Consider the following 27,100-nt stretch of genomic DNA (forward strand, 5'->3'; position numbering starts at 1 on the left):
TGATTCATATGTAAATAGCACCAGAGATGTCCATCTCCTCTGTGTGACGAAGAGCAAATATAATTGCTTCCCTCGGACTGACAACCAGCGATGCCAACCCTACGGATTTATCCGTAGATCTACGGAATTCTCTCTTTTTTACGGATCTACGGATAGACCACTCAAAATCTACGGATTTAACATAATTTCAAATTATTGACTATTAATTTTTTATTATTTCTCTAGATAACAAAGAAAAATTATTGAATATTGTCACATCGTTGTTAGAGATATTTTTTCCTCATGTCTAATTATCAAACATCTATCGTCACCGATTACTTATTTTTGGAAGTCTGTCTTTATCGCTTGGAATTCCGAATTGTTAATTTTACGTACCTTTTGATTTTTTTGTATTTGGTATTTACTAATTTTCATTCTAAACATGTAGACGCATTTAATGATTTTTTTTTCTCTATTGGGAAGGATGATTTGTCAGTCGAAAGAGTTCCACACGGAAAGTTCGTCTCAATGGAGCATATACGAGCATAAGTAGACTTGAAGATAAATCTACGGATTTGATTTCAGAGAAAAGTGGCATCACTGCTGAAAACATCAACGAGAGCTCTTCTCTTTCACACATATACACCACTGTTATATAAAGTGTGCACGCATCATGAGAGCGCACGTTTATTCTCTTTCAACTCTAGCACTGGATCACACATAATTGCTAGAGCAGAGCTCTGAAATTCTCTGAGGTGGATGAAAATATTTTCTTCGAAGTATGCACGCCGGTGAGGACTCTGGTGTACGGTTCGCATATGAGAAGCGTGGGGCATGCATATTCAGCAAAAGCGCAATTTATCGTTAAAATTTAGTTTTTCTTTGCTGCGAAAAAGATTGTCAGGCCATCGTTATCATCTATAAATTAAAAATTATTACAGAAATGTTTCACTCGCGCCAGCTGCTTTACTCAAATTCTGTCTATTCGACACTGAGAAGAAGTGCGCTTTCCTCTTTGTGTGATGTTTGCATCTTGCATTCCCTGTGTAGACAAGAATCTTACACCAGCTTGTATCACTCTGGTAAAATGCCATCACTTAATAGCACTTCAATGTAATACTCTTTTTCATTTCAATCCAAAAACAAAGCAATTTGTTTTAAAAATTCAAGTGCAAATTCACTAAGATGCAAGTTTCTTTTTCAGTTAGCCTAGATGAGTTTTTCTTTTGAATGTAATATGTTTTGCTATTGAATCCTACTACATGTGTTAAAAGATTCATTTTCTAGTTGAAACGAGTAAAGCATGTAGAAAAAACAATTGATTCGGACAATTGTGATTAAATTGAAATACTACTGTGGACAAAAAATAGTAAGACTTTGTTCATAATTTCATTTTTTTAAATTTATTCTTTCAAATCTATTTTGTCCCCCTCAAAGTAATCCCTCCGGCCCCAATACACTTGTGTCAACGTTTTCACCATTTCTCGGAACAGCTGGTCAAGTCAATTTCCGGAATAGCCTTCAATGCGCGTAGGGATTCACGTTTGATGTCTTCAATTGACTCAAAACGGTTTCCCCGGAGCGGGTCGTTTGAGTTTGCTGAATAGCCAGAAGTCACACGGAGCTAAATCAGGCGAATACGGTGGTTGCGGAACGATATTGGTTGAGTTTCTTGCGAAAAAAACACGAAGAATTCTAAGAAAAAAAATTTCGACGAATAAGGTTTCCGCGCGAAATATAATTCAAAAGTCCTAGGGTAACGGCTCCCTATTTCATCTGAGCTCCTATTTCCATCTCATCCCTTCACCTCATTACTTTGAACATTAATAATATTTTACAACCTACCTGAACCAAACTGTGAAATGTTTTAAAATGATTTTAAAAGCTATTGTCACCCTTTCCTATTGAATGAAATGGTTTTAAGTTCTTCGGTTATCGTTTTTTTATATTTAAAATAAACTCACTTTTCAATTTAGGATACATTTTCGTCTCAAGATTTACAGTTCGTCATGTTTCTGAATATCTACTAATCGATTCGCCTCAAAACATGATCACTATTCGCAAAATTACACTACCATTGAATGCTGGATAGCTTCATAATTAGTAATGTTCACTTGCCACTTGTTTAATTAATGATTTAAAACTTCAAAAATTACCCGACAAACAATAAAAGTCTTTAAAAATATGAGATGAAAGTTTTTCATTTAGTTCACTTGATTGCGCTTTGTTTTCATCTCATTTGGTTTCGCAAAGCTGCCAAATTATCTCATATTGTTTCAAAAATAAATTGTTTTTCTTCTTCAAATTATTATCAAAAAGTATGTTTTTGGTATCCGTGACATTAGTTTAATTATATTATTGATATTAATATTCAAATAAAACTGGTTTGGTTTCGAATATTACCAGAAAGAGCGTGTTAAATACTAATGAAATAACCATTGTGGCAAATCTAGTAGCACTGGTTTCATTCCGCTATACGTCAACATAACGCTGTGAAGTGTGTGTGTTTCATCGGCTGTGCACAGAGATGCCAGATATTTTCATAGAAAATATGTATTACGTTGCATAGAAACTCTATATCTGGTCTATCTGTTTTCACTAATAAAATGATGCTAAATCTGTTTTCACTAATAAAATCTGTTAACATCATTTTATTAGTGAAAACAGATATACCAGATATAGACTTTCTATGCAACGTAATACATATTCTATGAAAATATCTGGCTTCAAATAGTTCAAATTGGTTCCAAATTTTAATATAAATGTTTGTCAGTGTTCATAATCAATTATCTACATAAAAGATTTCCACTTTAACATGTGATTTGTCCGTTGATTAATAAACTTCTAAAGAATCACTGCAATCAAATACTAATAGACACTCAGAGAGAAAAATCTAATTTTTTACTTCTCACTTTCTATGAATCTGTACAAATCTGTATTAAATTAAGGAAATCTGTATAAAATCTGTACTTTGATTTCAATCAGTATGCGAACGCAAAAATATATACAATATAGATAAATCTGTATAAATGGCATCTCTGGCTCTACACTTTGTTTTAAGAAGGGCTAATGAATAAATAGTAACAATTACATTTTGGTTTTTATTTAAACGTCACCAAATTAACTTTACAGTAAAATTTTAAATTTAAAGCGAAAGGTAACGGAAACGACCGAAAAATTTTTAAACGTTGAAATTATTTCAAACTGGTTCTAAAAATATCGTATGTTGTTTCATAGCTGGCATTAGGCCGTTTTTAAGAAGAATTCTGACATTTTGAACCTGAGAGTGTAATAGTGGAACATTTTGTTTTGATTGCTGTCGCCATTGCTAATTTATAAGATGAATTAAGGATCAACGATAGGATGGACAAAAATCCATTGAGATGGAATTAGGAGCAGAGTAGTGAACACATCATAAGTGTTTTTAGCTGTTTTATGAATATTTGTTAAATTTTCAAGAAATGTGAATCAATTCTCAATGTGGAGCAAGGCGAATGAAGCAGTAATATGAAATAGTTATAGTGATTTTATTGGCTAAATCGGGGTTTGAAGGCGACGTCCTTACAAATTAGATGAAATAGGGAGCCCTTACCCTACTACTTTTTGCCCACAGTAGTACATATGAAAAACAACGTGTCATTCATGTGATGCTAACGTACCAATTTTTATCGGTGTAGGATTATCTTCTATCGTGTGTAGAATAATTTTCAATTCCGTCTAAAAAAATCAACGTTCGTACATTTGCCAAATTTGAACAAACAAGTAATACAAAAAAAGTATGTGATTCCTCACTCCACCACCGCAAAAGACCCCAAGCACTGGCCTCGGTGGTCTTGAATTGTGTGCTTTAATTTCTTACGCCTTGAAACAATTGGAAAAACTCAATTAACTCCCCGGCCACGATTGGTTCCGGAAGAAACCAATTCGTTATATCCACTAAAACACGAAACCTCATCGCAATGGTGAAACGATTGGCGAATCACTCTACAAAAAAAAACGCAAAACAAAAATGAACCGGACTTGTGACGAGGCATAATTCTTCGCGTAAAAAAAAGACCAAACGTTCGAAACGCCTGATTGGTCCGTTCGGTTCGTTCGCACGAATGAACCTGTCGTTCGGCTGTCCGCTCGATCAAACTCACTAATTTTGAGTGTTCCAAGTTGATGTCACTTACTTGTAGTTCTGGTTGAAAGTATTTGCCTTGATGGCCACGTTGTCGTACTTGTTGAGGCTCTGGCGGGCCCAGTAGTACGAGTACTCCCGGTCCGAGTAGTGCTCGTTGAAGCGACACTTTAGCGTAACATCTTCACCCTCCCGGGTGTCCATGGTTTTGTCGGCGAAGGCGGATTGGGTGCCCAGCAGCAGCAGCAACAGCAGCACGGACAGCTTCACTATCAGCGGCATGCAAACTGCAAATAAAAATGAATAACAATAGAGGAAACTGGTTAGCCCACGGTCATGGAAGGGTATAATTGTTATTATTATGAAAGGTGTGCTGGCAGTAGCCTAGTCGGAATGGTTCGTCACGAACGCAGCATTAAAAAAGTTCGACGTATCGCAGCACGACAGTTTCACTATTGGAAATAGTAATTGATTCAATAAACGAACATACAGATGTTCATCCCCAACGATGGATATTTTTGTGTGCAATTTGGAAAAATACATTTTGTAACTGTAGCAAAATGGAAACAAAATCAGATTATTTAAAGCTTCGTTTTTTTTTTATTTAAAAAAAAATGTTTATCGATAATTCAATAAAGCTCTCGGTCTGGCAGCTAACTTGTAACACGATCGTCGTTGTCACCCGTGTGAATTTGGCGAACACCAAGTAATAAAGTTGGGTGAGAATTTGACATATGGCCCAGTCATCAGTCGTAGTAAACCATGCCACACCAAACAAAACCCATGCCGATGGCGTAGTGGTCTATGACCTCAACTAGGAGGTACACAATTTACCGACATAAAAGCTATCGAATTCCGCCAGTACGTTGTGGGAGACTTTTTTTTTATTGCAGAATTTGTTTTCTTAGCAAGTGAACGGGATCTTTTTTCGGTGCATATGCGAGTTCACGGCGCACGATGGATGGGTTTCTGCCTGCGTTTGTTATCGAGCTAAACAATTGAATTTTGAAAACAACAATCTGAGCTCATAGGAACTCCCACAGTCCTTCTCCGCTTTCCACTCGTCGGTACGTACACACACACACACACACACTCACGCCCACCGACTGTTCTAACCGTGACTGTTTGCTTTCCTTGGAACCACCAACCCAGTGTACCATTGTATGCCGGATTCGCAGTGTTTTCTTAGCCCGAGATACGCTTCTGGCTGCGAAAAGTTCATTGTCTTACGGCGAAGTCATGTTATTTTTTATATTTGTATAACAAAGTTTTCTTTCTTCGCGAAGGTACAGATGCATGTGAGGCGTACTTCTGCCGAAGTTTACAATCTTACCCGCGGCCACTCGAGCCGAGTCATCAAGATCCACGGCCCGTAGACAGATGATCAGGGGGGAGGGTTTACGGAGAATAAAAAGGTAAAAAATATGAGGAAAACAAGCAACAATTCAGAGCACACGCGTATACTGCTTGCTGCTATTATTATCAAAACATAATTACGTTACATCTTTTGTTGTTCTGGTTCTGGTTGTAAATATATGTATTATTATTTTGATGCAATTTTCGGGACAGTTGTTGGTGTACTGTTTCAGTGCTGGTTGAATTGCAATAAACACACTGTTTGCACTTGTTACTGTTTGTACAAGTGGATATACATATAAACAACAAGCGCACTGGAGGTTAACTACACCAATTGCTTGCTGAGGTAGGCTTCAATTCAGGAAGTACATTCAAATCGTTGCTGAGCTTTATGAAACTTGAGCGGAAAATTCGAGAAAAAAATTCAACGCCGGGCAGAGGAAACCAGCAATCTTGAGCTCAGGTCATTTAATATCTGGAAACACTGTTTACTGTACTACAGCGCATCTAGTTATCGGATGTGGAATGTTTTCACAATTCTTTTCTTCTTCTTTCAGTGCGAAAAATTTTGCTTCGAAGCCTCGAACCGAAAATTAATTTTAGCCTCCCACGTCGATAATCCAACGGTTAAAAATATGTGAACACTCTAAAAAAAATTGAATTTTACAGGTGACTTGATCCCTCATTCGATTTAATTCATAAAGACCTAATTTGTCAAATGACAGAAAATTTTATTTGTAATGACTTAATATTAGATAAGCTTGAATTTTACTGGTTTCGACTGTAACTTGCGTTCTACTAGCAGGTGCGACTGTATGAATTTAAATGCACCTTTTACCGGTCAAGCAGATGCATGCTTCTGTGGCTCAGTCGATTATCAGACGAACTTGCGATCCAATTATTCTCGGTTCAAATCGCGGTGGGTTGCTACAAAATTCTTTTTTTTTTATTTCAATGAATTTCATGTCATTGAGTTTTAGACACAATATTTAACGTTCTTCCACGTAAATTTGCGTGAACTGCGACGCTCCATTTATGTGCATCTAATAAGATGTACAAATTTTTAAGTGTGAAGTTATTGAAATTAATGTCGTTTTCGCTTGATGCCAAACCTAACCCAGTGTCCACCCTAACTACTGTCAAACCGTTTGTTTGAAGCTAGTTTCGAACCTTGTTTCAACGTTGTTGAACTGAAAATCGAATAAGTTTCGAACCTGGTTTTTATATCACGGCAAGCGTCGTAGTGGAGCCAAAAACTGGAGCCTAAATTTTAAGGTGTTGAGAACGATTAGGGCAAACTGTCAGATTATGATATTGCCAAAAGATTTAATGTCATCTGAATTATTCGTCTGTAAGAAAGATTTTCTACTTTTCCTGGTATTGAGCAACGGATCAGGGTCATTTCGCCGAAAGCCGTTTCGCCGAAATGGTTATTTCGCCGAATGGGTCACTTCGCTAAATGCCATTTCGCCGTATGCCAATTCGCCGTATGCCATTTCGCCGAAAGCCTTTTCGCCGAAAGGGTCATTTCGCCGAATCCTGAAAACGTCTTGAAATCGTAATTAGAATTGATTAAAATTAAAGACAAACGAAAGATGATAGCGTTAACACCCCTTTTGTTGACCTACCATTGTAGTTCCCAAGAAAACTTGTTGACTATTAACTACTAAGCACCAAAGCAATTGCATAGGTGTATCTACCAGGCAAATATAGGTGGTATTTTTCGTTTGTTAAGAGAAAATGAAAAAATATCTAATGCGGCTACGTCACATCGTTTTGGTTCATGTACTGTCCGACCTCGCTACCGCTCGTTCGTAACGTTACAAGTGCTAACTAAAGCAAAGAAACCTTTCGGCGAAATGGCTTTCGACGAAATGGCTTTCGGCGATATGACCCGCTCCCGTGAACAACCAAATAGGACAACGAAACTGTAACTAGTGGTCCAAGGACCGGAAGTTGAACAATGAGGTTCCTACGAAAAACGAAAGATGCGTCCTCATGGACGACGAAACGTAGGTGAAGTGGATTATGCATAGTTTCTCGAATGAATATTCCATAGAGTCAAGCTTAAGGTGATGTGTCTAGCAAGTTCAAATTTGTTTTTTTCCGATAAATTCGCAAGAAAACCTATGATCTGGTAAGATATTAGTAGCACAGTTTGAAATTTCACGTTTCTAGTATAAAAGAGTAACACAAATAATACTGTGAATCTTGTTACGATCAAAACCTGGCTCACTTCAAAATGACAGATATCCAGATTGAGTCCTATACTGAAAATCAAATGAAACTCAAATATATTGGAATAATTATTAAGTAGGCGGTAAATGCCTAACAATTGCTCGTAGTAACCATAGTGGGTTCTGGATGTAGTAGCACTGAAAAAAGGATGTAACCAGAGAGCACAACAAAGAATTACTTAATACAATAACTGTTATGTACAGTCCTATACGTGCTCGTAGTAGATAGGAAACAAAAGTAGTCTTATTAACGTCACAAAGAACAGAGAGCAAATATAAGTCAATAAACTTGCTGCGACCTTCGAAGCTAGGAAGATTCGATGGGTCTCTACACGAACGTTTGACTACTAAGTGCGGGACGAATTTGCGTTGGATTTCTTCGAGCCGTTGAATATAATGAAGGCAATAAGGTGACCAAATAACAAATGTATTTTCTATTGTAGAGCGCGTAAAGGCCCAGTACAGTGCTTCTAGACAGTAAATATCGGCAAAGCTCTTGGAAGCACCAAAAACAAAACCCGGTAACCTCGATGCTCTAGAAACAACGTATTCTATGCGTTAATTCAAAATCTAATACTACTTCTACGCTCAACGCTCTTCTCTAACGATTTCAGCTTTGGAGCAGTTTTGGAGATATCTTACTGCCCTAGGTATCTTAGAGCTAGAACAAAGTACCATAAGCACAGCTTAAGATTGAAAAAAAAAATCAAATTTCGCATCGAGCGTTTTTGGTTAACGGAAATAACCAATAATTTGGAGGTATTTAGTATCATCTCATTAATCTAACACAGTTTTTATACTATGTCCTATTAGGACTGTAATAATCCAGAGTTGTCAGGGTTATCAATGATATTAATACAGCTTAAAATCATCCGCAAACGATAACTTCAAATATTTTATCGAAAGATTCAAGCCATCTCAATAAATTAAGAAGCGTAGAGGTCCGACATGACTACTCTGAGAGATACCAGAATTGACGACGAATAGTGATGTTATGCACTCTCAAAATTTCTCTTAAATTTAACGACCAGTCGAGTACAAGTGAATCTGATCAATGAAAAAACGTGGAAGTTACGTGGTTTTTTTCGCGCACATTCAAAGTTACCCGGTTTTCTTGTTTTGACTTAGAAATGCATGAAACGTCGAGAACTGGAAGTTTTTTTTAGGTCAACTTTCTGACACTTTTCGATTTGACATTACACCAGAGATTCTTTCAGATTACACCAGATCTGGACGAGATTTTTTTCAGATTACACCAGATCTGGACGTTTGGCATAAAAAAATTCTTTAGTTTTGCGACTTTTTTTTGGCGGATTTCCGAAGTTGCGCGTATTTTTTTTTCGCGCGATCTTTTTAAGCGGTTTTGTTTATTTACGTATCACCGATGTAAATAACCTCAGTATATTTCGAACTACTTGGACATAGCGCGTAAAGCAGCTGTTCCGCGAGAGTTAGATACAACACCTCATGAATTCTTCCAGGTCGAGGTTCGAACATACGACAACTGGCTTGTAAGCTCAGCGCCATGTGCATTGAATTGCCCACCCGTATGAAATAAAACCCTACTCCTGAGCATCCCTCATTTTGAAGATATATGTTATGCCTATCATTTGATTATGATATTTACTCTTTAGTTGTAAAAAAAAGGAATCGCGTTACGGATTGCAAAAATAAAACAAAAAAAATGCAAAATGGTTGAATGTGGCCAAATCAACTGCCAACGACGAAATAAATGTGTTCGGAGAATGTTTGTTGACAGCCAGAAGGACTGGAACAGAGAAAACTCGGAAGCCAGATGCCTAAAAGTACTTCAACAAAGTGACCAGCTGTTTCAAGCGGACTTACAAGAAAATGATGACTGAAAATCGTGACGACTAGCTGTACATGGAGAGACTGACGAAGTTTTATTGAGTGCTACAGGATAATAAAAGCAACATTAGTACAAACTTTGTACAGCTCCCTTGATAGGAATATGATAAGTTAACTAGAAGAAATATTCAAATATTTTGTTTCTAAACAAATGTGCAAATTAATATCTAATAATATAGACGACCTGTTCCTGTAACTTGCAGAGCGACATTTCCATCGCGACCGGAAACTTCAACCACGACATTTTTAATGTTGGAGGGCCTGGAAGAACGTATATTGTTTTTCATTAACGCAATCGCTCCTATTTCTTTGACCGGATTTGGCATTTAGTTATTACAGAAAAACAATTCATGGAGTGGTATGCTGCGAACAACGTCCATGTGGTGCCTAAGAACACTCTAGAGCTCCGCCCAAGAGAAAAAAATTGGGACATCCAAAGGCAAGAATCTCAAGAACACAGTTGACATCTAGATACAGCCGGCTCGGACACTTGCAAAAGAAGTGTGAAATAATATTTTTTATTTGTTCTGTATGAACTGAACTTGTAAAAAAAATAGAAAACGATCTAAAGAAAGTAAAAGTGATTCAAAATAACAAAATAGAAAGTGCAATATATTTACAAGTTTGCTCTGAGCGGCAGGCGGTAAAACTCGCAGCCGATAACAATATTACAAACTATGTTGAACATGAACTCGTCAAGTTTGATGTAGAAGATTTTACCATAGAAACTTGTTCGAAATAGGTATGTCACCATACGAAGATATTCTTTTATTGAAAGGAAAGCATACAAGAATTGATACCCTGAAAGGGGTTCGTTAGAGAAGATTGGGTTTTAAATATTTGAATCCGAAACCCGACTTGAACCCGAACCCGAGAGGTTCCTGTTGGGTTCGAGTTCAAAAAAAAATGTCGGTGACCCGGAAAACGACTACAACAGTAAGTAGTGAACATAACTAAGAGATTAACGATATTTCGGTATCATTTTTTCCTAACTATTTATAACAAAATTTACGTAATTGTGTACGTTACACTGACTACAATGTTGAAACATTGTAGTTTTAAGAAATATAACGTTTACAGCAAATAATCGGATAAGGAAAAAAGTTAATAAGACATTAAATCTGGAATAATTTTGTACACGCAATATGAAATCCAGGTAATCAAATCAAAGGAAGACGTAGTCCAACGTCGAAAAATCTTTTCAGGTTCAGGTCGAGCAACGGTATTAACCAAGAATGCACATTTGGGTTTGGTTCGGGAATGGGTAGAATTTGGCCACCCAACACATGAAAAAAGCAATTCCTTCTTATGTGGTATTCGGTTTAAGCAACTGATCACTTACGAAAATCAACTGGTCACATGTCAAAACTGTTAGCAGTTGATTTTTAAACACAGGGTCCATGGAACCATGCTAGGTAAAATTTCAGACGAAAACGTTAGTGTAGTGATGGATTGTCGATTGTGAAGTTTCAATGGCAGACGAGAAACATTCAAAAAATGATTCAAAAACTGCATGACTTGAAGCTCCATAGAAAAAAAAAACAAGAATATACGCTACTCAGCTCAGCTATCAAAGTACCAACCGTTAATCAACTGAATTACAGAAGCACATATCTTCTTGACAGATAATTGGTACAGATTAGAAGTAAATCTTTTCATCAGTTTTGAAATAATATCTCCATATAACCATCGCGTATTAGAGGACCATGTTCCTGTTGAAGTTGTTTTATTTTTTTCCCTAACCACATCAAACACTCGTTCGGCTGAGGCGCAACCGTCGCCAGCAGCATTAGAAGACGTGCGTGTGAAAGCATCAAGACAAATCCCGTTTTCCCGCTGATAATGAATGAGACAATTTTAACGGTTTTATCGCTCCGCTGTTCACCATCTTACGCTGTGTGTACTCAGCATCTTTGGGAAAGCAAAGCTCTTAGCTTAGCTAATGTAGTACACTCTCAAATCATGATTAATTACCGTTGTCCTTCATCACTCTTGCGAGGCACGTTGCCACTGGATGATGATGCCGAACGGATGTGCTGCGTTCCTATGCAAATCGAACCGGGATTTCGAAAAGTGCAGTCGGATCGAGGCAGCCAAGTATCGACATAAATTCATCAACCTGTAACTCGGTACACATGTTAACTCTGAAGAGTTGTCGTGTGCCCCCAGGGAGAAGTGATCTGGCACTACGAAGCAACGCATGTCGGGACTAGTCTGGCAACCGTGGTTCGGGGTTCATCCCTGAGCGATTTGTCCCTGTAAAGTGCAGCTCAAAAGGAATGCGGGCTCAGAGCAAAAAAAAAAAACAAGTGCTGCTGCTCCATTCGCCATCGGAAGGAAGAAGGATTGATTATAATCTTGAGCAATCAATTTGGTCGCAGCAGGAGGCAGACCCGGAAAGCAAGTGCACTTCTGTTCCATCGAGAGCACGATATAAAGGAAGAATCCCAAGCTGGTAAATGGTATTTGCTGTTGCCGGTTGTTTGCTTTTGGCTCTGTTGTCTCACCCAGTCTCTAACGCCGTTCGATTACTCGAGATCCAACGCCATTCGATTGCTAACTCGTTAGTTTTTTTCCCAAGTCGATTATTTACTTTACTTTTATATCGTGCAAGAGAACTGAAAGCACTTTTTTTCCTATTGTTCGCTTAAGGTTTCACCCATTTCCCGTTGTAGGAAAACAAACATTTTTAATGCTCAATATATGAACTTCTTTATTATTTATCATTAAGATCATTCATTTCTGAACTTTCGATATTAAGTAATCAAACGCAAAAAAAAAGTTCCATGAATCTATCTGAAGTTTTCATTTTTTGAATTAAACCGGAGAATGCGGTTCTGTTCAGAGAGATTGGTATGTCGATGAGGACAATTCGATGCCACTCCTGATATCGTTCAAACATTCATGAATAAATTATGGCTCAATCCAATCGCTGGCTGGCTACAGCTGCATCTCCCGCATAGACGGCTCCGCTAGGGTCGGACACAAAAACTGATTGACCGTGACCCGATGGCAGGCGGAAGCCAATAAAAGATAGATTAAGGCGTTTCCAGCCAAAAACCGTAACCGGGAGAAGGAATTCAATGGGGCGAACCAGCAGCATGCATGTTGGCGTTTCATTTCGTGCATGTTTTGGATCGGTTTGCCGTCGATGATGAAGATAATACGAAACAAATCAGATTATTCCTAGCCCTTGCTTTGCATGGTCGAGCGCAGACCAGGTCGAATCCTTGGCACTTTCTGTGAATGCCTAACCGTCGAGGTCTATTAAGAATACACCTTTTCTCCAGCTGCTAATCGCGACATACGGGCAACGGATCTCGAACGATTTAAATCGGCTTTGTAGCTTCCGTTTCGACTGACTTCAGCAATACTTTCACCTTCGCTTAAAATGGTTTCTGTCACATCCATCGTGTTTTGTGTTTGTCGCTTCTTGTCGGTTTAGTTTAGCGTTTATAGTGGAAAAGGCACAACAAAAGAAAGCGGAAACTTGTATCACACACGAGTGTCGTTTTGATCAAAATTAATGCCATATTTGATTGCAATCTTGACAAACCATTTCGGTGCGATAAATCTTCCTCGATTCCTGAGTGAGAAAAACACAATTTCCAGGCTCGTAGCTGTCATTTGGTGAATTACCATAGAAAAAGTCATATTTTTTAAATCTCATAAACAACGTAAATTTTAGACATACACGCAGAATCGAAATGGTAAACAGAAATAAATTTCGGGTAATTCTAACAATTTTTGATGATGTGACAATAATAATTCTGGTGTGATTCAATCAATGTCCTATTGAACCAACCAACATTTGTTTTAAACAGTCGAAGTCTAGTTATGGTTCGAATCTACGATATTTCGAACTGAAACAACAAATGCTTGGATGTGGTAGGCAACAAATTGTTTTGTTCTTCAAACTATCGGGATTTTTCTGCGTGTACGTTAAATTTTGCACCCGAGAAAATCTGCAAAACGAAAAACAGTCAAACAAGGTAAGAATTTCGTTGACCGAAAATTAAAACTATCCTCTATTGAACAATTTCGGCTGAACTTAGAGTTGTTCTGAATCACTTCTTTCGTTCACTTTTTTCATTGTTTTCAAAACACAAAGAGTTAACATCTGAGTAAATGTATAGTTATAACTCATCTTTCAATATATTTTTGTAAATGCCTTATGGAAACTACTTTAAGTCACTTTACTTAGAGTTAGGTTATTGAATAGAACCACAAAGTTAGACGAAATGTAATCAAAATAAGGCAGTTTTCCAGTTCCGTGAACGTACATTTTGACAGGATAACAGAAATGTCCGATTTTTAATTGAATTCTTTGTATATATGTTTATAAAAAAATTGCGCATGGTGTCGTTTTGGCATGATGCCAAACCTAACCCAGTTTCCACCCTAACTGCTGTCGAACCGTTTGTTTGAAGCTAGTTTCGAACCTAGTTTCAACGTTGTTGAACTGAAAATCGAGTCAGTTTCGAGCCTGGTTTTTTATCAGGTTTGCTCAAACCCCTGTTGCTAAGTGCAAACCCAACACATTTTCGTAAAAAGTATTTTTTTTATGAAACTACCCTGGGTCAGTTTCAGTTTTCTCAAGTGAAAACGACATAATAAATCTCAAAATCTACATTCTGTAGGCTTAAAAAACTGCAGTTGTCATAAGAATTCAGCCGATCTGCTTGCTAACAAATCCGCAAATTTGGCATTTCAAGATACGGTGAAAATAACTTTCTAAGGCTGTGAACCATTTCGTGAATAATTTTAACTTTTGGTTAAAATTTGACAATTCATTAGTCATTTTTACGCCGAGTAGTTAAATTTGACTTCTCAATTCAAAAATCGACACACGGAAAGTTCTTAAGATTTTATTGCACGAAAAACAAAAAAGACGGGAGGGCAATGTCAAAGACTGGATGAGGTGAATACGAATAAAACTGGCATGCTGTTTCCACACTTCCGAACATTGATAATCGCACGTACTAGTTGGATTGATCGTGTGAGTTTTGCAAACTTTCAATACATTGCTTGTATAATTGTAACGGTACATTATAAGATGGAACATACGAAAGCAAAAAAAATACGGAGTTGGATAGGGGAAAAGACCGATTGAATCAAAAATGCAATGTTTAAATTCATTCATATACTCAAAAATCAACAAGTCGTTTTCAGCCATCTAGGATTTTTAAATCTAAGTTGGGAATTGAAATGACATTAGTTTCAATAACTTACTTGTCAAACACGTATCGAAAATTATATTACAGTGAATTTAAATAATATCCACAAATCAGATGTAGGGATTCCTAAATATAAATAATTAGGTAAGTTTATATAAGCGTGGGCAAAAAGTATGTATAAATCTCTCATAAGAATTGGTAGAGTATTTTTCACCTATATGCTGATATGGCATGCACTTCACAAACTAAATATTTTAGTAAACATCTTACAAGCCAGTTCTAATTCCATATAAAAATATCTCGTTTGAATATTACTTAGATCTTTTATAATATACAATACTCAGCTAGATTAGTTGGTGTCTGTTTTATTAGTCAAAAAAACATGTTGTAAGCTCATTGCATTCTACTACTGTAAAATATACAGTATTTCTATGTGTCGGCTTTGCATTATACGCTTTGTGCGATGATTCGTTCAATGTAATGCGCTTGAAATTTTACGCGCATTATTTTGGTACTGAATTTCACCTCAATGCTCGTTCATACCAAACATTTTAGAGAACCTCAATTTTGAGTTATTTGTGGATACCTCATACTACTGAAAATTTAATCATAAATAGCTGACCATATTTCCGATGATATGGAGATAAAATTATGTTGCTGCCCTAAATACATCAGGAGATATTCGCGATTAAATTCTACCCACTATTGTACTGGGTAAATTTTGAAAAGGCACCCTATAAAATAACTAATACACATAATGATTTTTTTAAACTGAATTTTGCGTTATTTGCATGATTTTTTGCAGTGTCGGGATACTACTCTCAAACATTCAAAAACAATTGTGCTATCGAGCAGTGCTATTTTTGACAATGGAATACGTAACAACTTAACTATAAAAATTTAACCAAAAATTAAAATTACTCACAAAACGGTTTACAGTCCAAACATTCACAATTTACATTTCTCGATGAATATTTCCGTATTAACAAATGACAGTTTCTCGATGTTTACTTTTTCTGTTATTAATTACTATCACTCGTCATATGAAACGATACCTAAAACCTACGATTTTTTGTAAAAGTTAGGTAAACTAATACGGCCTTTTAAAAAATCACTGGGATTTGTAAACGCTCACTTGTGGCTACTAAGTACAGCCCTCAAAACTACTAATTTTCGCCAACGTTGACGAGCTGGCAAAAAATAAGTACACAGCTCGAACAAATCTTGTGATTTGACATCGTTTAAGATGCACATACACGGAACGGCGAAGTTCACGCTCATTTACGTTCAAGGCCACGTAAAATTGTGCATTTCAAAAATTACATGGCTTGAAATTTAATACACTACAAATAAAAAAAAAGATAGTAACTGTGTCTTGAACCGAGAATCATTTACTCATCTAGTATGTCCGTTAATCAACTAATCCACAGAAGCCCATATTTGCTTGACAGGTTAATCTTACATATAAAATCATACAGCTGCGCGTGCTAGCCAAGTGAAAATTAAAGTCGAAACCTGTAAAACACACTCAAAAGTGACATGAAATCATTAAACGTTATAGAAAACGATACCTGAACCTGCGATTTTTTTAAAGTAAAGAAAAAGTAAAAGTTTTTACTTTTTTTACATTTCTTGTAATTTTAACTTCTTCTAAGATGCACAAACAAGAAGCATCGCAGGTCACACAAATTTACGTTGAAGGCCACATAAAATAATTCGAATTTAAAATGACATGTCTTGAAAATCGGTGTCACGTGCTCACTTACTTAATTTTATTAACGTGGCATTTGTGCGTCTTGAACCGAGAATCATTAGTTCATCAATCTGTCCGTTACCGATTGTGCCACAAATGCGAAAAGTTGTCTGACAGGTAAATCTTATATTTAAATTCACACAGTTACACTTGATAGCCGAAAGCAAATTAATCGATATCATTACACCTACGGCTTGTAAACTTTACTATGCATCGATTCGGGTGGATAAATCTATACATTTCAGATTTTTTTATATTGGTCGAAACTTCACTTAATGACGTATTATATTGTATATTCTTTTTGTTTTTCAAACTATTATCATCTCCTCATAGAAACGATAGTTTCATATAAATAAGTTCACGGTTTTCGTGGTATAGCAATTCCGGTCTTCAGTGTGTGTGTGTTCGCATTTGTGAAGAGCCCTCACCAAAACAAAAATCAGTATAGAGCCGACATGCACTCCCTCTATGCGGTTCGGTAATACCCGTAGATAAGTTTGCTGTACATATCAGCAAATGGACATTCTATGGATTCAATTTGTACGCCGTTCACCTTACACGAGTGGAAAAATGATTTACTCTCTGCAGAATCGACACTTTCCATCACCAACACCAAAAAACTAAACGGTCATATTTCGAGCATCCAAAATTGTCAAAAAAAAAGTTTTTTTCGAAGAAAAATTTCGCATAGACACAAGTAAGCAGTGATGGCCCAGCACACGAGCCAGCTCTCATACAGTCCGTGTGCTGTACCTTTTCAAAAACACTCACACGAAGTCCGAAGCACACACTCGTGTGCCGTGTTGCTACTAGATCGAGAGTCGTATGCTTCGTAGAACCAGCTCGCGATGCTGGCTCATCTGCTGGCTCACGAGCTGGAATGGGGAGCTAGCTCGTGAGCTGACTCATGTACTAGCTCACGAGCTGAGTTGAGTGTCCGTTGTTTTTTATTTAAGATTATAATATAATTTTTTTAACACACAGTGTCCGCTCTTCTATTGTGTCTTGTCAGTAGGTGAACTACACAAATAGCACACTCTCATGAATCTGGATTGAAAACCACAGCAAACGAGTTTAATAGGCACACACTGCAGGTATAGAAAAGCTCGTGTGCTGAGCTCGGACATCACTGCAAGTAAGATTATATGAAATACAAAAAAAATGATGCCTTTATATTAAAAAGCAAGCTTTAGCTGTGACAAAAGTTGTGTAGTTCTACGTCAACAGTTCAACAAGCTCATAGGGAGTTTCGAACAACCCCTTTAAGTTTTCTCAAATACCACAAATCCTGTTTTTTTTTCTAGGAAATTAAGCATTTAGAGCGTTCAATTTCAAAAGTCTACTCCAACTCAATATAAAAAAAGTAACTCAATAACATTCAGTAGGAAAAACGAAACCCATTCTGTAGACATATTTTTAGGAAATCAAATAGTAGAAAAAAGTAAAATTTTTGTGGAACACTACAATACAATAATCAAAAAGCAAATAGTTTGGCTTGACTTTATCAAACGCTTCAGTAATAATTCTCAAGATCCATATACTATAAAATTGCTATGTAGTATATATGTCGAACCCATTTTGGAATATTGCAAGTTAGTATGGAATCCATATAATATTATTCACGAAGAACACATTGAATCGATACAAAAACAATTTCTTTTAAATGCACTTCGTAAATTAAACTGGACAGCATTTCCTCTACCATCATATGAAGCACGCTGCATGTTCATCGATATACAAACACTTAAAGAACCGACTTTGTAATACTTTATTTTATCAGTGACATTATTTCTCAACGCATTAAATCAGCTCCATTATTATCGCAATTAAATTTTTATATACTTAGCCGTCAATTACGGTCCAGGAAATTCTTTCTAGACAGACATACTAGAACAAATTATGCAAAATACTGTCCAGTCAATCGAATAATGCGCCATTACAATCAATACTATCTTGACCTTACTATCTCAAAAAATCAAATAAAATCTCTGCTTTGTTGTAGAAACAATGCGTAGTAAGTAAGTGAATATTGTAAACCCTTTATATGTAGTCTACATTCACTTGACGAAATAAATAAATAAATATTGTGTGGCCAGTGTTAGGATATCGTCTGAACGTGGGTATCATATTATTCACGAATATTTGTGCATGTAAAAGCGGGTGCCACGCGAGCTCACAGTCGACCACAAACAACAACGATTGATAATTCTGATTTGCATGAATTGAGCTACGAGTTGATTCCGCACCCACCTTTTTTTCCAGATTTGAACCTCAGCGACTGTTTGCTGTTCTCAGATTAAGTCGGATAAAGAAGTGACGTTGGACGTTGACGAAAAGTTGAAAAAGAGTCAAATCACTGTATCGCCTTCGAAGACAAGTATGTTGAATAATATAATCAAATTTTATCAAAAAATTTGTTTCACCGAGGACTTTTCTATTGACCTGCTATATAACATGGATAACTTATGCACGTTCCGTTGCACTTGACCCAACAGTACTGCACCCCATTTTACGACAGTAGAGAGACAGGAGACAGTGATTCATGTTTAAGGTTGACCATGAACCCACCGAGAGCGGCGACAGCGCCTCACCCTCCCCCAGCTACCATCGAATCGAATCGGACAAACACAAAACATAACCATAAAAAACAATCACCAAAAGTACCATAAATTGTCGGTGTAAACTAGTAGTATTTTCTCGCCCGTTAACCCATTGATCGATCGGACGAAGGGAAACCCAAGAAATGAATTCTGATAAGCATGGTGCATTTTTCACTTCTCCTAGATTCTGGATGCCGATGCCGACGGCTGCTACTGCAGGTACTCGTGCTCGTAAAGAATGGCTCGAAGTGAAAGGGGAAAATAATTAAAAGATTGCCATCTGATCCACAAAAATATTTCATTTTACGAGGTCGATTTTTCCGTTACCGAATGCCGTTCGGTTGGTATATCAAATTTTCACTTTGCCGGCAACCGCGGAGTGGGTGTCGATAACAGCGTCCTCTGGTTCGAGTGCGTTGGGGGGGCCGGGAGTTGGAAAGCTCATAACTCACCATGCAGTGCCCATAACTCTTTGTGCAGCCTGGTATGAAGAACGACAATCTGTTTGTACTTCTTCCACAGTTCATAGCAGACTAATCCTTCTGGCTTAGCTACTTCAAATCGCTGCTGCATCTGTTTCACCATCAGTCACATCGCTCAACTGTTGGGCCATAAAAACAACAATGAAATAAATTTCCATTCATAATTAACGTTTTTCCGTGCGACGAAGTCGGAACAAACATCTACGGAGACGAGATTGGGAACTGTTTTACTTGCACTAGTTGGGCCACCACCAATCCGAAGAGGAACGCTGATCTCCAGTTGAAAACTAGAGCGCAAACAAGACGGCTGACGAAAAAAAAACAGAAATAATCATGGCACTCGTTTGGGAGAGAGCGCGAAAGAGGTGACATTAAAACGCTATGAATTGTTTTGCCAGTCAGAATTTATTGCATGATAATTACGGCTCGGATAATAACTCAAAAGACACCTTCCTGGAAGCGGCGACAAATTCCTGATAATTGCTTTTATTAACCGCTTTGAGCGTAATTAAAATTCTAGCAACATTATTCATCCGAATTTTTGTTCACAACTAAACATCCAAAGATTGGACTAGCACACTGTCGCTGATGAAGAATCCACCGATTCGAAAACAAGCTCTCCTTACTATAATTATCGTAATGAAATTTTGCTTCCCAAATTGGAAACTATAATTACCTAACACTTCAGCGAACAGATAAGGGCCTCCAACGGCCTGATTGAAAACCAGCAACGAAAAGAGAAAAAAAAATGACGACACAAAGCACGGATCGAAAATAAATTTGTTACGATTGGTCACCAGGAGCAGAGCAAAATTGAATAAAAATGTCTCCTCTTTGCCTGCTGTATGCTGTGGTAAGTGCACTCGAAACCATTTGCTCCTTCGGTTGTGTGCAGTCCGTGGCAGGGCAGGATGGAAGATACCTCGGACCTGCGCCGGTCGATTCCGATTCCGACTTTCTGCTGCTCTGGGATGCCATTGGCGAAAATTAATTAAATTTATCAAAAAGTTGGAAATTAATCTGCCTTTCGGCAATGCCCAACGGCGAAGAACAATTGAATCGAAAACTGTGAGTAGGTTGGTTGTTTTGGGTGGTTCGAAACCGTTTGCACTGACTGGAAGAATCGATCGAAGGAACAGGGATACCGCACACCTGCTGTTGCTACTGCTGCTGCTGCTTACATTGAATGTTACGCTCTTTTGATGTGGGCTCTGTCTTGGACCGAGTGTACGAAACATGATGAAACTTACCCGTAAGGAGCTTTCCGCATCGATTTACTAATTAATGAACTCCCGAAGGGTGGTGTACCGCAAACATGTGGCTTTCCCGATATCTGTTTTAGGTCAGTGGGTTTTTGGATCCGAACTTGAAGGTTGGCTTACCATGAATAGGTTCGTTTTCCAAATCATGGTCGAAGAAAATTTTCCTACACACATTGAATCCTATCCTGTTCTATGGTTGATGAATTTTTCATAGACTGCTACCTTCAAGAACAACGATTATAATAACACTTCAAAAGCCAATCTAATCTAATCGAAACCATGTGGAACTGAATTGATTCTAGATGAAATAGGTTTCCCACCGTTTGTGACAGTTATGTCATCAATATAAACATGTTTGAAAAGTTAGTTTCAAAACACAAAAAAAAAAAACGAATTCACTGCCCCAGACTTGCCAACAGACAACATCGGTGCCTATTCCGATAGCCGTCTCAATGAAACTCATTACGGATATTTTTCCTTGATTACCATCATCAGGAACAGAGCATAATTAATCGTCTTTTTGGAAGGAATCAATCAGCAGAAGGTTTCCAATCAAGCCAACTGGTTGCCAGCTTTTGTTGTCGTCTTGCTCATGCCTCGTCGCCTCGAACATTTGTTTATCTTCCGAAAAGTCTTTTTTTTTTTGGTGTGAATAATAAATAAGCTTTCCAACAGCCGGCCACTTTGATTCAACTTTCCTCTTTCCTCTCTCTCTCTATCTCTCTCCCATAAAGCTTCCTGTTTGATGTGTAGTTAATTGTGGATGCTGCCCCCCCTCTCCAATGCCGGCTCTTCGTTACTGCTGAGGTCGGACCTAGGAGTGCTCCGTTCATCACCTACAAACAAAATCTTACACCGTGTCCGTGTAGGGCCAGGATTCCCTTTAAAAACGAGATACTTTTTCACTCGCTAGAACCACGCTCAAGAATCAAGTTGAAAAGTAATTAATCTTAGCGTGGAACTTTTTAGGCTGTGCCTTCAGTCCGGATCGTCATCAAAATTGATGAGCTTCCATTCTCTGTCGAGATGATAGTGATCTTCTTGATGTCTGCGTTTGAGGGTGTCCCTCTATTTTTAGCCGTGCGCCGTCGTCTCTAACGACTCCCAAAAATTAATACTGACGGAAGAAGCTTTAGGAAAATCTACCACCAAGAAAATTATTAGTGGTTTGGTTGCCTATCTCATTCTCATTCTCTCTCTCTCTCTCGCTCTCTCTTCAGTACCTTTAGCATTATTGCAAGATGTTGGGCAGAGAAGCGCGATGATGTGCCAAACCCATAATTAAACCGCAATCCCACAAACCCGCAAACGGATGAAGCCAACGGGAGAACTTTGAGCATGTGTCTGTTCATAGACCCGGGATCATCGTTGCGGGTCGAAGTTCAACTTTGATTTCGCTTTGATGAAAGGGTTTTCCACCCAGCGCTGTTGCGTCCGTAATTAAATGTGAATTAGGATAGTGAAAAATCTGTCAATCGGATGCGCACACACGCACACGGACGCTCCGATGCGCGGTCACATGGATAACGAAAAGAACAGCAAGGTTGTTGAACACCATTCGCTGCAAACTTTTCTCCATGGATAATTGCTCGGTGTTTACTTAGTCGCTCGCGGCGAGATAAAGTCTGATCATTTTACCAGGTGTGGAAAATTGTTTGAACAATAAATTCAATTTAAACATCGAGAGTCTCCTCGATGATCGATATTAAGCTTCGTGGAATAGGATAATAGAACGTATAGCGGACCTAATAACACTTTCAGTTGATTTAACAAATTGTATAACATATTGTGACATACACAGATAAAAATATTTTGTGAATTTACATCAATTTTCAAGCACATATTTGGAGCATACAATTGAATGGAAAGTTACATTACAGTCTATTTTGAAATCAATATAACTTGAAAAAAAAAACAGACTTGTTCAATGAAGAATCAATACATTTCAATTTAATTTTACATCAATCATGGTTTTAACACAGATTTTCAATTTATCTGATGTTTATTTCATTGTTCTATCGATTTACATGTCGTGTACATTTCGTTTTTTTCTGTGTAAAACATAAGAATCTAAACGTATTACTTCTCTTGAGGTAATCAATATCCAATATGAGACCGACATTTGAACCAATTTTTTAGTAAGCAAGAAAAATTATATTTCCCAATGAAATGGAAATTAAACTGTTCATAGGCAATTCGATGATGATCATCAGTGTTTAATGCAATTCCCGTTACCACTTCTGAAATGGAATTGGCTGTTTCGGATGTTCCTGGAAATTTGATTGATTTTGACGTTTTTATTATTACACTTGAAATGGTAACGAGTGCTACTAAGAAACTAAAAAGCTCTTTCTCGTCTGGACCTGACGGTATTCCCTCAGTTGTTTTTTGTCGCACTATTGCTAATTTGGCTGAACCGCTTAGCATTATATACAACCAATCACTAATTGATTCTCGTTTTCCCGCTATTTGGAAGCAATCGTTAATAGTCCCCGTTTACAAAAAAGGAGATAAGCGTAATGTGGCAAAGTACAGAGGAATTACTAGCTTATCCGCTGCTTCAAAAATTTTTGAAATTGTCGTAAGTGGTGTACTCCTCGAAGCGATTAAATGCTATATATCGAAAGATCAGCATGGATTCATGCCCAAGCGTTCAGTGACAACGAATCTTTTAAGTTTCACATCTACTTGTTTTGAAAATTTGGAACTCGGATTCCAGATCGACACTATATATACTGATCTGAAAACAGCTTTTGATTCGATCAACCACGACATTCTCATAGCCAAGCTATTCAAGCTTGGGGTATCTGGACGATTTACCAATTGGCTGCAATCTTACTTGACGGATAGAAGTCTCCGTGTTAAACTCGACTCGACAACGTCTTCGAATTTCACAAATTCATCTGGTGTGCCACAAGGTAGCAACCTAGGCCCATTGTTATTCATCCTGTATTTCAACGATGTGATGCTACGACTTCAGCCTGGTTGTAGGATTGCATACGCCGATGATTTGAAACTGTATTTTGTCGTTCGTACCACCGAAGATTGCATCCGTCTTCAGTCTACTTTGGACCTCTTCGTCGATTGGTGTCATCGGAATAAGCTAACTGTTAATGTTTCGAAATGTATAGTTGTGTCGTTTCACCGTATCAAGAAGCCAATTATGTTTGAGTATAATATTAATGGAGTGATCCTCCAAAGAGCTGACCTGATCTAGGTGTATTGCTTGATCAAAAACTCACTTTCAATCACTACCGCACGGCCGCTATCGCTAAAGCTAATTGACAATTGAGTTTCATATCGAAAATTGAAAAGAATTTCACTGACCCGTACTGCCTAAAAGCATTATACTGTTCACTCGTCCGTCCAATTCTAGAAAACGCATCTGTTGTTTGTCTGCCCTATCAATTGACGTGGAGTTTAAGGATTGAAAATGTACAACGCAAGTTCATTCGATTGGCACTTCGTAATCTACCATGGCGAGACCCCATTAACCTTCCTTCGTATGATGATCGTTGTAGATTATTGAACATGATGGATACATTAGAACGGCGTCGGTGTATTTATCAAGCTAGTTTTGTGGCTAAGTTATTGAATGGTTAAGTTGATAGCTCTGAGCTCCTCTCCATGTTGAATTTTCGAGTTCCTCCGAGAGTTCTTCGTAGTAGTACTTTACTTGAGCCACGTTTTCATCGCACTACTTTTGGGTATTTCGAACCAATAACTGCAATGATTCGAACCTTCACGGCTGTCGAGGAGTCTCATGACTTTGGAGAACCATTCAACCGGTTTATTTCACGAATCAAGTCACGTATTTAGTTTACTGTTTTAGTGTATAGTTTTAAGTTTTTATTTCATGTAGACAACAGTCAGATGGAGCTAATAATAATAAATAAATAAATAAATAAAAACTCCGATTATAGAAATTTATTTTTTTAGTTATTTATTTATTTTTTTATTTATTTATTTATTTATTTTTTTTTTATTTATTTATTTATTTCTTTATTTATTTATTTATTTACATATATATTTATTTATTTATTTATTTATTTATTTATTTCCTATTATTGTGTCCATCGGATATAAGATCTAAATGGACAGTTAGAACGGGAAAACCCCATTGGAGTTGAACTGTTCGTTTGTCATTCTCAAACGGGCGCAAAAACCACTATCTTTTCAAAAACATAAACGAAAGTAATAAAACACAATGTAACTTAAAGCTAGTATCACAAATGTCACGAAAAAAATAAAATCTTAAAAATTCAAATCACAGTGAATCGTTTCAGTTTTTTCACGAAATGACTAGTTGATTCACCAAACTCGAAAAGATCCTCAACAGCGGTGAAAGTTCGAATGGAAGCAGTAATCGGTTCATTAAAGCCAAAACGAGTCCTGTGAAATCTCAGCTGAAGCAGTGTTGTATTCCGCAGTGTCCTATTCGGTATCCGAAAATTTACATCAGAGCGTAATTCAGGAGCATCAATTTCCCCATTGATCAGTTTTGCAATTAATAATGCTTTTTCGGCGCCTATGAAGCGTATCGATTCCTAATAGTTGACATCTATCCTGATATGGGGGCAGATTTGCAGGATTTTGCCAAGGTAAGTTTCGTAATGCCATACGAACGAATCGTTTTTGAACTCTTTCAATGCGTATGCTCTACGAAAGTTGATAAGGAATCCAAACTACTGAAACATTCTCTAGAATAGACCGGACAAGTGAACAATACAAAGCTTTCAAACAGTGAGGATCACTAAAATCCTTAGCGATTTTACTGATGAAGCCCAATTGACGTGATGCTTTTGAGATGATCTGTAATAGTTGTAAATCAAATGATAATTTTTCATCTAGCAGTATTCCCAAATCGCGAACCTGAGTAACTCTAGTCAAGACTGAGCCATCGATGTGATAGTCAAATTTAACAGGCCTCAGAGCACGGTGAAACGTGATCACTTGACATTTTGCAACGTTTATCATAAGTTTGTTTCGACCAACAAATCCGAGACGAGATAATTTGCTGAGAAGTATTGTGTGGTCAATTTTGTCGAAAGCACATTTTAGATCCGTGTAAATGACATCCATCTGAGCTTTAGCTTCCATGGTGGCAATACACTTTGAAGTAAGTATTAGCAGATTTGTTGCAACTGATCTTCCTGGCATGAATCCATGTTGATCGAATGATATATAATTCCCTGCTCGATCTAACATAGCACTACTCACAATAATCTCGAAAAGTTTCGATAAAGCGGAAGGATTAGTTATGCCACGATATTTTACAACATTACGACGATCGTCATCTTCAAATATTGGGCTAATGTAGGATTGTTTCCATATCCGCGGGAATTTAGCTTGCTCAAATGATCGAGTGAAAATACCACTTAGTGGTCCAGCTAAAGCGTATACAGCGATGTAAAATAACAGCAGGTGAGCAAAACGAGTCATGATTTGGGGAAAATAATCTATATTCATGTGATCATGATCCATTTGGACTGATTTCACTGAAATTTTTACGTAACGCAATTGACGTTGATGGTATAAATTCAGGCGTGTTCTGCTACGAAAGTAATTTTTGCAACATAAATTCAGGCGTTATGTTTTAAAATATGAAGATTCAAATATAAATGGAATGGTGTGATCAACGTAGTTTTTACGTCATTTTAACTAATGTCTCAAATGATGTACATTTGAATAGCAAAACAGTGAAAAGCACGACGAACTTCTTTTATCAGAATCATTAGGAATTAAATATTACGTTTTTGAAAATAACGTGTTTACTTGCGTTCATTGCTCCAGTTTCGATTTTGTGTTTCAGAATTCAAACACTGCACGAAAAAACACGTGTAAATCAAAGCTCTTAATAAGAAACTCTATGTCGAGTTCTTGCAAATTCATACAAAATGTAAAGTTCATGTTTGTCAAATGAAAAGCGTAGCCGCGCTTGGTATTTTATGATGTAAGTTTTCAGTTCATTATTTTTGAGCTGTCAATTCTCTATCAGCCGGTGGGTAGAACAACACGATTATTAAATGAATATGCTTCAGAATCAAGTAAACATGTCTGCTTTTTGCCTTACCATTAATCTATAGAGCATTCTATCACATCACTTGAGGCAGATGAGAAGTTAAAATGATTGGTTTCATGATTTTCTAATCATGACAGAAGTCCGTGTTCAAATCTGTTTTTTTAACTTGAAGCAATAATTCAACATAATCATATTTTCGAAAGGTAAAAGTCAATAGGAATACTCAAATCAACTTATCCT

The 27,100-nt window shown here is 37.3% G+C and overlaps 1 protein-coding gene across 3 annotated transcripts in view; it reads right to left on the bottom strand.

Moving 5' to 3' along the window:
* LOC131427208 (hemicentin-1-like) overlaps nt 1–27,100 on the bottom strand; it is a 224,203-nt gene that overhangs the window by 61,764 nt on the left and 135,339 nt on the right. For all 3 annotated transcript variants that reach the window (XM_058590197.1, XM_058590194.1, XM_058590196.1), the window contains one exon: nt 4,155–4,389. In XM_058590197.1, coding sequence (XP_058446180.1) covers nt 4,155–4,389 — 235 coding nt within the window. The remainder of the gene's footprint in view (nt 1–4,154; nt 4,390–27,100) is intronic.

This window comes from Malaya genurostris, chromosome 2, assembly GCF_030247185.1.
Source record: "Malaya genurostris strain Urasoe2022 chromosome 2, Malgen_1.1, whole genome shotgun sequence".
Taxonomy (NCBI): Eukaryota; Metazoa; Arthropoda; class Insecta; order Diptera; family Culicidae; genus Malaya; species Malaya genurostris.